At 46.9% G+C, this 15,730-nt stretch overlaps 1 protein-coding gene across 1 annotated transcript; it reads right to left on the bottom strand.

Annotated features, from left to right (window-relative positions):
* Positions 1-5,101: 5,101 nt before the first annotated feature.
* Positions 5,102-10,749, bottom strand: LOC308288904 (uncharacterized protein; the record flags this gene model as incomplete). Its single annotated transcript, XM_080730378.1, has 12 exons — positions 10,720-10,749; positions 9,907-9,956; positions 9,215-9,341; positions 8,775-8,912; positions 8,364-8,468; positions 7,963-8,093; positions 7,643-7,786; positions 7,276-7,340; positions 6,808-6,998; positions 5,746-6,375; positions 5,389-5,661; positions 5,102-5,286 (listed from the first exon to the last, which is right to left on the bottom strand). The coding sequence occupies exons 2-12, from the start codon at positions 9,931-9,933 to the stop codon at positions 5,102-5,104; spliced, it is 2,016 nt and encodes a 671-aa protein (XP_080586504.1). The 5' UTR covers positions 9,934-9,956; positions 10,720-10,749.
* Between the last annotated feature and the right edge of the window lie 4,981 nt (positions 10,750-15,730).

Here is a 15,730-nt window from a genome sequence, read left to right on the forward strand (position 1 = left end):
TTGCCCCGATCCATGCCAACTTTTGCACACACACTCCTTACCTCCCAAACTACAACCTCCAAGGACCCCCGGAGCTCCAGGGATCCCCAGGTAGGTCCCTGGGGGACCCCCAGGTGTCTGCACCAGGCCGAAAGGACACATTGGCCCCGGCATTGGCTGTTCCCCCGACTGCGTACGGATTATTTAATTAATTAATTAATTAATTATGGCCCCGCCCCCTGCATTGGCTGGGCTCACTGGTACAAGGTCAACTAAAAGGAGCTTTATTTATTTCATTAATTATTAATATATAAGGCCCCTGTCGAGACAGACTATTTATTGATTTATTTATTTATTTCCCTCCCCAACTATGTTTCCTTCCTTCCTTCCTTCCTTCCTTCCTTCCTTCCTTCCTTCCTTCCTTCCTTCCTTCCATCCATCCATCCATCCATCCATCCATCCATCCATCCATCTTCAACCGCTTATCCGGAATCGGGTCTCCGCCCCCGATTCCGGGCTTCTGCCTATCGGCTAAATAAATAGATAGCGTTCTTGCTTACTTAAATCAATCTATCTATCTATCTATCTATCTATCTATCTATCTATCTATCTATCTATCTATCTATCTATCTATCTATCTTTCTTTCTTTCTTCCTAAATAAATAAATAAATAAATAAATAAAAATAAAAAAGGGGCGGGGCTAGTTAGACGGGAGTCTAACTTAATGAGTGGGAGGAGTTTAACTTAATGAGTGGGCGTGGTTTCAACAAGAGGGAGGAGTCTGACTTAATGAGTGAGTGGGCCTAACGTAATGAGTTTTGTGGGCGTCGCACGCATTAATTATGTAAATGAAGCCGACTTATGCAAATGGGGGGGGGGGGGGGCGTGGTTTGGAAATGCGTGTGGGCGTGGCACGCATACCTTATGCTAATGAGGCTGTTAAGTGGCGTTTCCCAGCGCGTAAAAAATGCAGACGGTCGTATGTAAACGAAGGGGAGGAGCTTAGTCGACATATGCAAATTGGGGGCGGGGCGTGGTTTGAAAATGCGTGTGGGCGTGGCACGCATACATTATGCTAATGAGGCTGTTAAGTGGCGTTTCCCAGCGCGTAAAAAATGCAGACGGCCGTATGTAAATGAAGGGGAGGAGCTTAGTCGACATATGCAAATTGGGGGCGGGGCGTGGTTTGAAAATGTGTGTGGGCGTGGCACGCATACATTATGCTAATGAGGCTGTTAAGTGGCGTTTCCCAGCGCGTAAAAAATGCAGACGGCCGTATGTAAATGAAGGGGAGGAGCTTAGTCGACATATGCAAATTGGGGGCGGGGCGTGGTTTGAAAATGCGTGTGGGCGTGGCACGCATACATTATGCTAATGAGGCTGTTAAGTGGCGTTTCCCAGCGCGTAAAAAATGCAGACGGCCGTATGTAAATGAAGGGGAGGAGCTTAGTCGACATATGCAAATTGGGGGCGGGGCGTGGTTTGAAAATGTGTGTGGGCGTGGCACGCATACATTATGCTAATGAGGCTGTTAAGTGGCGTTTCCCAGCGCGTAAAAAATGCAGACGGCCGTATGTAAATGAAGGGGAGGAGCTTAGTCGACATATGCAAATTGGGGGCGGGGCGTGGTTTGAAAATGCGTGTGGGCGTGGCACGCATACATTATGCTAATGAGGCTGTTAAGTGGCGTTTCCCAGCGCGTAAAAAATGCAGACGGTCGTATGTAAACGAAGGGGAGGAGCTTAGTCGACATATGCAAATTGGGGACGGGGCGTGGTTTGAAAATGCGTGTGGGCGTGGCACGCATACATTATGCTAATGAGGCTGTTAAGTGGCGTTTCCCAGCGCGTAAAAAATGCAGACGGCCATATGTAAATGAAGGGGAGGAGCTTAGTCGACATATGCAAATTGGGGGCGGGGCGTGGTTTGAAAATGCGTGTGGGCGTGGCACGCATACATTATGCTAATGAGTTTCCCAGCGCGTAAAAAATGCAGACGGTCGTATGTAAACGAAGGGGAGGAGCTTAGTCGACATATGCAAATTGGGGGCGGGGCGTGGTTTGAAAATGTGTGTGGGTGTGGCACGCATACATTATGCTAATGAGGCTGTTAAGTGGCGTTTCCCAGCGCGTAAAAAATGCAGACGGTCGTATGTAAACGAAGGGGAGGAGCTTAGTCGACATATGCAAATTGGGGGCGGGGCGTGGTTTGAAAATGTGTGTGGGCGTGGCACGCATACATTATGCTAATGAGGCTGTTAAGTGGCGTTTCCCAGCGCGTAAAAAATGCAGACGGTCGTATGTAAACGAAGGGGAGGAGCTTAGTCGACATATGCAAATTGGGGCGGGGCGTGGTTTGAAAATGCGTGTGGGCGTGGCACGCATACATTATGCTAATGAGGCTGTTAAGTGGCGTTTCCCAGCGCGTAAAAAATGCAGACGGCCGTATGTAAATGAAGGGGAGGAGCTTAGTCGACATATGCAAATTGGGGGCGGGGCGTGGTTTGAAAATGCGTGTGGGCGTGGCACGCATACATTATGCTAATGAGTTTCCCAGCGCGTAAAAAATGCAGACGGTTGTATGTAAACGAAGGGGAGGAGCTTAGTCGACATATGCAAATTGGGGGCGGGGCGTGGTTTGAAAATGCGTCTTTTAACCCTCAGGGGTCCTTGGGGGCAAACCAGGGGGTCCCCTCCCCAGTAAGGCCGGTTATGGCAACATTTTATAACGTATCGCTTGCTTTTGGACATTCAGAAATACACATCTACAAGCTCACAGCACGTCGGTTTGTGTCAGAGTGGGGTTTGGGACCCCCCTACGGTCACACTTGATCCCCTGGACCCCCTGGACCCACCCAAACATGCCGTGAACCCAAATCCTGGACACAAAAGTCCAAAATAAATTCCAAAAATAGTTGACGACTTGACGGATTGAAAGCACTTGACCGTGGATCCCCCCAACCCACTTTTACCTGTACTCCACTACAATTATTTGAAAACTTTAGTTGCTAGTTACTTTGCAGACATACATTTCATATTAAACCGTCGTATACCTCGGCTATTTGAAAACAGCCGATCTACGAGCTCCGCGACGCGTTGTGAGCTCGTAGATCTGCTGTTTTCAAACATTTTGCCCCTTTTTTAAGTACATTTGAGGCCAACACATGTGAAACGTGAGCCCGTACTTGTCCCTTTAATCTCCCCTGCTCCTCGTCAGACTCTACAGAGTGCACCAGTTGTCCAGAGGACTCCTGGTCCAGTCCCCAGCGTGACCACTGTGTCCCCAAGAGTGTGGAGTTCCTCTCCTATCACGAAGGCATCGGTATCTCCTTGACAACAATCTCATTATTAGGCACACTTATCTCTGCCATTGTCCTGGGAATCTTCATCTATCATCGAGACACGCCCATGGTGCGCGCCAACAACTCAGAACTCAGCTTCCAACTCTTGCTGTCACTCAAACTGTGTTTCTTGTGTTCTCTTCTGTTCATTGGACGTCCCAGGATGTGGACCTGCCAGCTGAGACACGCAGTGTTTGGGATCTCCTTTGTTCTTAGTGTGAGTTGTATCCTGGTAAAGACTATGGTGGTGTTGGCCGTGTTCAAGACCTCCAAGCCTGGAGGAGCAGACATTATGAAGTGGTTTGGTGCTGTGCAGCAGAGAGGAACACTTCTGGTTCTTACTTCTATTCAAGCATTAATCTGCATAGTCTGGCTTGTTTCTGCCTCACCAAGTCCTCATAAAAACACACAATACCACAGTGATAAGATAGTCTATGAGTGTGATGTGGGATCTACAGTTGGTTTTGCAGTCTTACTGGGTTATATTGGTTTACTGGCTCTCCTTAGCTTCATCCTAGCTTTCATGGCAAGGAATCTTCCAGACAACTTCAATGAAGCCAAGTTAATCACTTTCAGCATGTTGATCTTCTGTGCCGTGTGGATAGCCTTCATCCCAGCATATATCAGCTCTCCAGGCAAATATGCAGATGTGGTGGAGATATTTGCTATTTTAGCATCTAGTTTTGGCCTTTTGTTGGCACTGTTTGGACCAAAGTGTTACATAATGCTTTTGAAACCTGAGAGAAACACTAAGAAGTCCATCATGGGTCGGGGTGCCACCAAGATGTAGTACCACCAAGATGTAGTACAGTGATCCATCCACAGTTCTATTGTGAAAATAGCAGATCTACATGCTCACAACGCCTCGCAACGCGAGGCGTTGTGAGCATGTAGATCGGCTATTTTCACAATTTCTGCCTCTAATTAATGTGTCATAATTAATTTAACCCTCTATACACTTAAACGCTATGTTGGTTTGTTTACTGTTGAGTGAGAAAACAATGTTGCACATTAAATCATCTGGGGACCCCCCCCAAAATAATTGTGGGACCCCACCCACAGGTTGAGAACCACCGATGTAGTAGATACACATAGATAAATTCAACAACACTGTTTTCTCTGCATGGTTTTAATCGTTGCAAATGGACACATTTGATTGCTGATGAATTAAAGGTCACACTCAACAAGGGAGCCACGGTAGAAAAAACATTTATTTTGTGATCACAGGAAAGTGTGGGGGGAAAACATGTTTTATAATTAATGCAATGTCACTGTCATTCCACTGTCCGAGTTCACACCGGAGAGAGAGAAGCCTCACAGCTGTGACCAGCGTGGGAAAAGGTTCCGTACTAGGCAAAGAGAGAAGCCTTACTGCCGTGTCCAGTGTGGTGTGACATTCACAGTGGAGAGAAGCCCTACTGCTGTGTGGGGTGACATTCACAGTGGAGAGAAGCCCTACTGCTGTGTGGGGTGACAGATCATTCATACAGGGGAGAAGCCCTACCGTTGTGCAGATCATTAACCCATTTAGGCCTATCTCGCAGCGCGGCACTCGGTGCCGCGCTGCGAGCTTGTATATCTGCTATTTTTCAATAGTTAAAGCATAAAATAATGATTAAAGTGGTTCAAATCTAACACGACTCGGGCGCGTTCCAGGTATTTGAGTGTTAATAAAACAACAGAAACTAAAACAACAGAAACTAATCTTTGTATCTTTTGTATGCTCACACACACACAAAGGCACGCTCATACTAAATCTAAACAAAAGGCCAGAGAAGGTTTTAATCGAGTGCAGCAGCAGCAGCAGAGACACATTGGTGTTTCTTCAGGTGAGCCGAGCGCGTGAAACTCTTGCCACACTGTGCGCAGTGGAAAGGCTTCTGTCCTGCGGGGAGACACCGGTGACTCTTCAGGTGATCTAACAGAGCGAAACTCTTGCCGCACTGTCTGCAGTGGTATGGTTTCTCTGCAGAGTGGAGACGCCGCTGGTGTGTCCTCAGGTTACCTGCAACGTTGAAACTCTTCTCACACTCTTGGCAGTGGTAGGGTTTCTCTCCAGAGTGGATACGCAGGTGTGTCTTGAGGTGTCCCGGCTCGTTGAAACTCTTCTCACACTGTCGACAGCGGTACGGTCTCTCTCCTGTGTGGGTACGCTGGTGCGTCGCCAGGTGATGTGCATGGCGTAAACTCTTGTCACACTGTCGACAGCGGTAGGGTTTGTCTCCTGTGTGGGTACGCTGGTGCGTCTTCAGGTTACCTGCCCGAGTGAACGTCTTCTCACACTGCCGACAGCCGTAGGGTCTCTCTCCTGTGTGGGTACGCTGGTGCTTCTTCAGGTTCCCTGCCACGCTGAAACTCTTGTCACACTGTTGACAGTGGTAGGGTTTGTCTCCTGTGTGGGTACGCTGGTGCGTCTTCAGGTTACCTGCCATAGCGAACGTCTTCTCACACTGCCGACAGCTGTAGGGTCTCTCTCCTGTGTGGGTACGCTGGTGCGTCTTCAGGTTCCATGCCTCGCTGAAACTCTTGTCACACTGTTGACAGTGGTAGGGTTTGTCTCCTGTGTGGGTACGCTGGTGCGTCTTCAGGTTACCTGCCCGAGTGAACGTCTTCTCACACTGCCGACAGCCGTAGGGTCTCTCTCCTGTGTGGGTACGCTGGTGGCTCTTGAGGTGAGACGACTGAGTGAACGTCTTCTCACACTGTTCACACTGGAAGGGTCTCTCTCTGGTATGAACAAGCTGGCGTGTCTTGGGGTTACCTAAAGGTTCCCCCCCCCCAGAGTGTCCAGTGTGTCCTTGTTTCAAGTTGGTTTCAGCAGAGCTGCTGGGGCCGTGCTGCTGCCGACAGGCTTGCGCTGCTGGGGGGATCTGTCCACTTCTCAGCATCTGGAAGTAGAGGTCGTTGTGGCTCCTCTTCAAGTGCTTGTGGTAGAAGAGCTGAGAGTTGAAGGCGTACGGACACTCAGGACAGCAGAAGGCCTGAGTCTGAGTAGCGGACTGAGTCCGAGTCTTGGAGGACTGGATCTTAGCCTTGGAAGACTGGGGCCCCGGTTCTGAGAGAGAGGGAGAGGCAGAGATTGAGTGAGTGAGTGAGTGAGTGAGTGAGTGAGTGCAGTGAGTGAGTGAGTGAGTGAGTGAGTGAGTGAGTGAGTGAGTGAGTGAGTGAGTGAGCGAGCGTTGAGCGAGCGAGCAAATTTCATGTAAACAACTGAAATACTGTCTCCTTGTCAAAATTCAGAGCAGAGTTTCGCGGATTGAAAGACATGGGTAAATTGACTGAACGTGTGTATAGTAGTAATTTTGTAGATAAATATTAGCACACAAAAAAACAAAATATCTCTATATATCTATGTATAATTCACACATCGATTAGTCTGATAGTATTTGACTAGACTAACTAATCTCTATCGTATAAATCAACAGTCGGTAAGTCATTTAGACGGGTTCCATTCAACAGACAGACAGACAGACAGACAGACGGCTACCTTTATCAGAACTCTTTTGGTCCCATATCTTATCAAAGATGATTCCCAGCTCCTTGGCGTAGTCATCCCCGTACCAGACCAGCAGTTCTTCTCCCTTTCTAACAGGGCGACAGGTGCGATACACAACGGCCTTTCGGAACTGGAACGCGACCAGGTTCTGTTCTTCCTCATAGCGAGCACAGTTGACATACCTGAAAAACACACAAATCAAGAGTGCCGAGGGTTGAATGCAGCTCTACAGAGATGACTTTTCAGAAGGGATTTAAAACGGGGCAAAGAGTCAGCAAGGAGACAGGTAGGTCTGAAATGTAGGACAGTGCAAGACTAAAAGCTAAAATGGGTGTTATACGATGACATTTTCTGGAACCAGTTAAAAGCCGTGCCTCATAGGAAATGCTTTGGTATAGGAGACACATTCACATGAGGGAGAGAAATCAAGTACTTTATTTCAGGAGAATTATATCTAACCTCATCCAGTTTGACTTGGTCTCGTCTTTGGCATCAATGTAGACATATTTTTTCTTCTTGCGAAGCTAAAGAGAGAGAGAGAGAGAGAGAGAGAGAGAGAGAGAGAGAGAGAGAGCAATCATTATTTATCTATAAGTATTGCCTACTGACATAAAAACGTCTATTAAACTAGATGTAACGATTTAGGATATGATATTATGTATGACTTAAAAACATAATCCCTGGTTACCATATAACTACTCACTAAGCAGTGTCCTTCATTGTAGATCTGACAAGATCCTATTTAACTTTCTTTTTTTCATGCATGTATCTGACAGTCAGATACACGCACGCACGCACGCACGCACGCACGCACTCACTCACTCACCACCCAGGAGTATCCGCTCTCCTCAGCTTCCTCTTTGGAGGTCCTGACTCCTTGATAGGGCCCAAAGTGAGCCCCCACATCAAGAGGATGCTTTCCCTTGTAGAACACCCCTAGACCTGCATTCGGGATGCGTGAACGTTTAATCTGCACACAGAGAGAGAGAGAGAGAGAGAGAGAGAGAGAGAGAGAGAGAGAGAGAGAGAGAGAGAGAGAGAGAGAGAGAGAGAGAGAGAGATCAACAGATATCAAGATAGTATAAAAAGTTATGTACATTGACAGTGTCTGTGTGTAATGTACAGAATATATGTACATAGTTTTACCTGGAATCTCTTGGGCAAAGTCTTCCTGGCTCTGTCAGGAACTCCGAGACGTATAGTACGACCAACCGTGAACACAGGAGGACCGTGTTCCTCACAGTGAGATAAGAAGAACACCTTACACGGGTCACAGTCTGGATGGACACACACACGCACGCACGCACGCACGCACGCACGCACGCACGCACGCACGCACGCACACAGACAGACAGACAGACAGACAGACAGACAGACAGACAGACAGTCAGACAGACAGACAGACAGACAGACAGACAGAGAACAAAGAGGTGAAGTGTGTTACAAAGTATGCCATATACAACTAAACATTGTACAAAGTATAGAAGAGAAGAGACAAAAACTGTGTGTGAGAGAAAAAACTGAGCAGACGGAATGGAAGTACTCACAGAAGTACTCTTCGTCGTCTGGCTCTTCCTCCTCGGTGTAATCGACCTTGGGCAGTTTTCTCAGCTCTCTGTCACTGGGGGGCACTGACAGTGTTTTCTGTCGACCTGACACAACACACAGACGGAGAAGACGGGTGTTCATGTGGACATTCAAATGCAGCTCATTCTAATGTTGACCTAAAGTTATGGATTTAGAACACAGCATATTTGATGGAATAAATAAAAGAAGACACAGCTTGGATGTGTCACATATGGTTGACTGTTTAAACCAAGCCCCAGGCGTTGTTGATTTAACAATACTATATTACTGTTATGGATTTAATTTAGCTTTATGAAAAAGCAGTCACACTCCACCAGCTCAACTTTACTATCGTGTACAGTAGTGTGACTATGGCAACCGTGTGGGATTACCAGACACGGAAGGAGTCCACTCCGCGTCTTCTTCATCCTTCTCCTCTTCCTCACTTGAGGAGGAGAGCCGAGGTGAGGGGGGGGTTTGGATGCGCTTGTTGCGACTCCTCATGAAGTCTGGAGGCTGGGACTTGATACCTGAAGGAGAAAGGAGGAGAGAACGCAGAGAGAGAGAGAGAGAGAGAGAGAGAGAGAGAGAGAGAGAGAGAGAGAGAGAGAGATAGAGAGAGACAGACACAGACAGACAGACAGACAGACAGACAGACAGACAGACAGACAGACAGACAGACAGACGGTTGGGTTCTAGAACACGACAGCACATTCCTGGCACTCTATCCAAATCCCAGTGGTTGCCTGATGTTTAAATAACACACCTGTATTTACTCTGCTTGGCAAAATACATATTTGTACCATTACCTGCAAACAGTTTTTAACATTACCTATGGAGAGCTTAAACAGGTGGTTGCTCTTCATGTTGGCATATCTGATCTTGTCAATCTCCCTCAGCTCGCTCCACTGTTTTTTGTTGAAATGACGTCTCAGGTCCTCAAAGTCCGGCAGCTTGACCTGTAAGGTAAGGCAGTGCGTCTCAAAGCAAGGAGCCCCAAGTGGACAGACACTTTAGAGCGACGACGTTGCTAGGTTTTCAATGTAACGGGTCCCGGGACCCGTCTTGCGACGACACGCGCATTATGTATCAACAGTGATAAAAACGTCACAAAGGACTTTGATTTAAACACATTTTACTACTCTAAACGTAGTTAATAAAGGACAGGTTTACAAGATGTCCTCAATCATATCTCATCAACAATGCCAAAACGCACAGCTGTGGGGAGACAGCAGTGAAATGACTGATAGCAGAAAGGATAGAGTTGTAGTGATGCTTTGTTCAAAAGGAGGGCGGATCAGAAGCAAGCAGCATCATCTCTGCACTTATTAGCTGATTTCAAGGACCCCCCCGTTAAGCAGGTTAGGGACCCCCACTTGATGGCATTTCTGGGGACCCCCAGACTCCACTCAGGGTAGAGCAGTTGTTGCACAGTATGTCACACACAGACTGGGTTAGCTCAACATGATAATGCTAGCACAGACTGGCTTAGCTGACCAAATGATAATGCTATTGCTGTCTCACCTGTTGCTCCGAGCAGCAACTCGCCATGTTTGCGGTCCTTCTGTTGACACCTGCAGGAGACACACACACACACACAACGTAGTTCAAGTGACAGAAATACACCAGCGAAAACATGAGAATGGAAACACTGCCCTCATGTGGATTCTTTGATATCCTGTTACGGGGAACAAACAAGAATGATTACTGTCACACTATGGAGCTGTTTAACACTGTTACTGAACAAACACTCTATAGCAATGATTACTGTCACACAATATGGAGCTGTTTAACCCTGTTACTGAACAAACACTCTATAGCAATGATTACTGTCACACTATAGAGCTGTTTAACACTGTTACTGAACAAACACTCTATAGCAATGATTACTGTCACACTATGGAGCTGTTTAACACTGTTACTGAACAAACACTCTATAGCAATGATTACTGTCACAATATAGAGCTGTTTAACACTGTTACTGAACAAACACTCTATAGCAATGATTACTGTCACACTATGGAGCTGTTTAACACTGTTACTGAACAAACACTCTATAGCAATGATTACTGTCACACAATATGGAGCTGTTTAACCCTGTTACTGAACAAACACTCTATAGCAATGATTACTGTCACACTATAGAGCTGTTTAACACTGTTACTGAACAAACACTCTATAGCAATGATTACTGTCACACTATGGAGCTGTTTAACACTGTTACTTAACAAACACTCTATAGCAATGATTACTGTCACAATATAGAGCTATTTACCAGTGTTACTGTCAACAAGCACTCTATAGCAATGATTACTGTCACAATATAGAGCTATTTACCCTGCCGTCTCCTCTCCTCTCCTCTCCTAGGTAAACACTGACAGGCGCAGCTGGGGGCGTCATTAGCAAGCCAGTGCAAAGACTCTTAAAGTGACAGTACAGATATTTACTCTGTTGGAATAGAACAGTGGAACTATTTAGGATTTGGTGTAATGTCAAGCCTTAAAAGAAAAGTCGGTTAGTAACGTTGTTACACTAGGCAGTAATTTGTTTCCAGAGTATGCCCCTGGTGTAGTGTCAGTTTGGTGTTTTTTCTAACCCTAGCCATCAGTGACCCCTGTCGGTGGGGACCTACTGATAGGTTTTATTTCACTTCGCCCTACCTAGTTCCAGTGGGTTGGGGGGGGGCAGCGGCCTTCGGCCGCTGCCTGGGCTCGCATGTCCGGGGTGGACGTGGTGAGAGACCTCGGTGTCTGTCTGGAGGTTTTGGAAAGAGGGAAAAAAAAGAAAAAAACAAACAACAGCTGCTGAGCAGCTGATGATGCAATGTGAATGCATGTGTAAAAATAAAGACAGATGGATAATAAACGTGATTCGGTACAAGGTCAACTAAACGGAAATCCAATGAATTAAAATAGGAACAGCTACAGTCTCATGACAATACAGTTCACTGGTACAAGGTCTAAAAGGAAATCCAATGAATTAAAATAGGAACAGCTACAGTCTCATGAGAGTACAGTTCACTGGTACAAGGTCAACTAAAAGGAAATCCAATAAATCAAAATAGGAAAAGCTTTACAGTCTCATGACAGTACAGTTCACTGGTACAAGGTCAACTAAAAGGAAACCCAATGAATTAAAATAGGAACAGCTACAGTCTCATGAGAGTACAGTTCACTGGTACAAGGTCAACTAAAAGGAAATCCAATAAATCAAAATAGGAAAAGCTTTACAGTCTCATGACAGTACAGTTCACTGGTACAAGGTCAACTAAAAGGAGCTTTCCCCCAAGAAGACCCCTGTAAACTATGCAATACTTGTAATAAATAGCTCGCTCAATCAATCAATCAATCAATCAATCAACCAATCAATCAGTCAGTCAGTCAGATCTATCTACACTGTGAGCCAGCTTGTAGATCTGCTATTTCCACTATATCTATGTTGCAGTATTGATGCTTTTACTCACGCCAATAAATGAATTACATAATTGCGACCGTCAGGTCGCACTTACTACCAAAACCTCCACCGGCTGTCTGTCTCTCCGTCCGTCACACGTCACACTTTTTCCCTGCTCATATCTCCGCAACCGTTGCCCCGATCCATGCCAACTTTTGCACACACACTCCTTACCTCCCAAACTACAACCTCCAAGGACCCCCGGAGCTCCAGGGATCCCCAGGTAGGTCCCTGGGGGACCCCCAGGTGTCTGCACCAGGCCGAAAGGACACATTGGCCCCGGCATTGGCTGTTCCCCCGACTGCGTACGGATTATTTAATTAATTAATTAATTAATTATGGCCCCGCCCCCTGCATTGGCTGGGCTCACTGGTACAAGGTCAACTAAAAGGAGCTTTATTTATTTCATTAATTATTAATATATAAGGCCCCTGTCGAGACAGACTATTTATTGATTTATTTATTTATTTCCCTCCCCAACTATGTTTCCTTCCTTCCTTCCTTCCTTCCTTCCTTCCTTCCTTCCTTCCTTCCTTCCTTCCTTCCATCCATCCATCCATCCATCCATCCATCCATCCATCCATCTTCAACCGCTTATCCGGAATCGGGTCTCCGCCCCCGATTCCGGGCTTCTGCCTATCGGCTAAATAAATAGATAGCGTTCTTGCTTACTTAAATCAATCTATCTATCTATCTATCTATCTATCTATCTATCTATCTATCTATCTATCTATCTATCTATCTATCTTTCTTTCTTTCTTCCTAAATAAATAAATAAATAAATAAATAAAAATAAAAAAGGGGCGGGGCTAGTTAGACGGGAGTCTAACTTAATGAGTGGGAGGAGTTTAACTTAATGAGTGGGCGTGGTTTCAACAAGAGGGAGGAGTCTGACTTAATGAGTGAGTGGGCCTAACGTAATGAGTTTTGTGGGCGTCGCACGCATTAATTATGTAAATGAAGCCGACTTATGCAAATGGGGGGGGGGGGGGGGCGTGGTTTGGAAATGCGTGTGGGCGTGGCACGCATACCTTATGCTAATGAGGCTGTTAAGTGGCGTTTCCCAGCGCGTAAAAAATGCAGACGGTCGTATGTAAACGAAGGGGAGGAGCTTAGTCGACATATGCAAATTGGGGGCGGGGCGTGGTTTGAAAATGCGTGTGGGCGTGGCACGCATACATTATGCTAATGAGGCTGTTAAGTGGCGTTTCCCAGCGCGTAAAAAATGCAGACGGCCGTATGTAAATGAAGGGGAGGAGCTTAGTCGACATATGCAAATTGGGGGCGGGGCGTGGTTTGAAAATGTGTGTGGGCGTGGCACGCATACATTATGCTAATGAGGCTGTTAAGTGGCGTTTCCCAGCGCGTAAAAAATGCAGACGGCCGTATGTAAATGAAGGGGAGGAGCTTAGTCGACATATGCAAATTGGGGGCGGGGCGTGGTTTGAAAATGCGTGTGGGCGTGGCACGCATACATTATGCTAATGAGGCTGTTAAGTGGCGTTTCCCAGCGCGTAAAAAATGCAGACGGCCGTATGTAAATGAAGGGGAGGAGCTTAGTCGACATATGCAAATTGGGGGCGGGGCGTGGTTTGAAAATGTGTGTGGGCGTGGCACGCATACATTATGCTAATGAGGCTGTTAAGTGGCGTTTCCCAGCGCGTAAAAAATGCAGACGGCCGTATGTAAATGAAGGGGAGGAGCTTAGTCGACATATGCAAATTGGGGGCGGGGCGTGGTTTGAAAATGCGTGTGGGCGTGGCACGCATACATTATGCTAATGAGGCTGTTAAGTGGCGTTTCCCAGCGCGTAAAAAATGCAGACGGTCGTATGTAAACGAAGGGGAGGAGCTTAGTCGACATATGCAAATTGGGGACGGGGCGTGGTTTGAAAATGCGTGTGGGCGTGGCACGCATACATTATGCTAATGAGGCTGTTAAGTGGCGTTTCCCAGCGCGTAAAAAATGCAGACGGCCATATGTAAATGAAGGGGAGGAGCTTAGTCGACATATGCAAATTGGGGGCGGGGCGTGGTTTGAAAATGCGTGTGGGCGTGGCACGCATACATTATGCTAATGAGTTTCCCAGCGCGTAAAAAATGCAGACGGTCGTATGTAAACGAAGGGGAGGAGCTTAGTCGACATATGCAAATTGGGGGCGGGGCGTGGTTTGAAAATGTGTGTGGGCGTGGCACGCATACATTATGCTAATGAGGCTGTTAAGTGGCGTTTCCCAGCGCGTAAAAAATGCAGACGGTCGTATGTAAACGAAGGGGAGGAGCTTAGTCGACATATGCAAATTGGGGGCGGGGCGTGGTTTGAAAATGTGTGTGGGCGTGGCACGCATACATTATGCTAATGAGGCTGTTAAGTGGCGTTTCCCAGCGCGTAAAAAATGCAGACGGTCGTATGTAAACGAAGGGGAGGAGCTTAGTCGACATATGCAAATTGGGGCGGGGCGTGGTTTGAAAATGCGTGTGGGCGTGGCACGCATACATTATGCTAATGAGGCTGTTAAGTGGCGTTTCCCAGCGCGTAAAAAATGCAGACGGCCGTATGTAAATGAAGGGGAGGAGCTTAGTCGACATATGCAAATTGGGGGCGGGGCGTGGTTTGAAAATGCGTGTGGGCGTGGCACGCATACATTATGCTAATGAGTTTCCCAGCGCGTAAAAAATGCAGACGGTTGTATGTAAACGAAGGGGAGGAGCTTAGTCGACATATGCAAATTGGGGGCGGGGCGTGGTTTGAAAATGCGTCTTTTAACCCTCAGGGGTCCTTGGGGGCAAACCAGGGGGTCCCCTCCCCAGTAAGGCCGGTTATGGCAACATTTTATAACGTATCGCTTGCTTTTGGACATTCAGAAATACACATCTACAAGCTCACAGCACGTCGGTTTGTGTCAGAGTGGGGTTTGGGACCCCCCTACGGTCACACTTGATCCCCTGGACCCCCTGGACCCACCCAAACATGCCGTGAACCCAAATCCTGGACACAAAAGTCCAAAATAAATTCCAAAAATAGTTGACGACTTGACGGATTGAAAGCACTTGACCGTGGATCCCCCCAACCCACTTTTACCTGTACTCCACTACAATTATTTGAAAACTTTAGTTGCTAGTTACTTTGCAGACATACATTTCATATTAAACCGTCGTATACCTCGGCTATTTGAAAACAGCCGATCTACGAGCTCCGCGACGCGTTGTGAGCTCGTAGATCTGCTGTTTTCAAACATTTTGCCCCTTTTTTAAGTACATTTGAGGCCAACACATGTGAAACGTGAGCCCGTACTTGTCCCTTTAATCTCCCCTGCTCCTCGTCAGACTCTACAGAGTGCACCAGTTGTCCAGAGGACTCCTGGTCCAGTCCCCAGCGTGACCACTGTGTCCCCAAGAGTGTGGAGTTCCTCTCCTATCACGAAGGCATCGGTATCTCCTTGACAACAATCTCATTATTAGGCACACTTATCTCTGCCATTGTCCTGGGAATCTTCATCTATCATCGAGACACGCCCATGGTGCGCGCCAACAACTCAGAACTCAGCTTCCAACTCTTGCTGTCACTCAAACTGTGTTTCTTGTGTTCTCTTCTGTTCATTGGACGTCCCAGGATGTGGACCTGTCAGCTGAGACATGCAGTGTTTGGGATCAGTTTTGCTCTTAGTGTGAGTTGTATCCTGGTAAAGACTATGGTGGTGTTGGCCGTGTTCAAGGCCTCCAAGCCTGGAGGAGCAGACATTATGAAGTGGTTTGGTGCTGTGCAGCAGAGAGGAACACTTCTGGTTCTTACTTCTATTCAAGCATTAATCTGCATAGTCTGGCTTGTTTCTGCCTCACCAAGTCCTCATAAAAACACACAATACCACAGTGATAAGATAGTCTATGAGTGTGAT

The sequence above is a fragment of the Nannobrachium achirus genome (genome assembly GCF_963921795.1).
Source record: "Nannobrachium achirus genome assembly, chromosome: 7".
NCBI lineage: Eukaryota > Metazoa > Chordata > Actinopteri > Myctophiformes > Myctophidae > Nannobrachium > Nannobrachium achirus.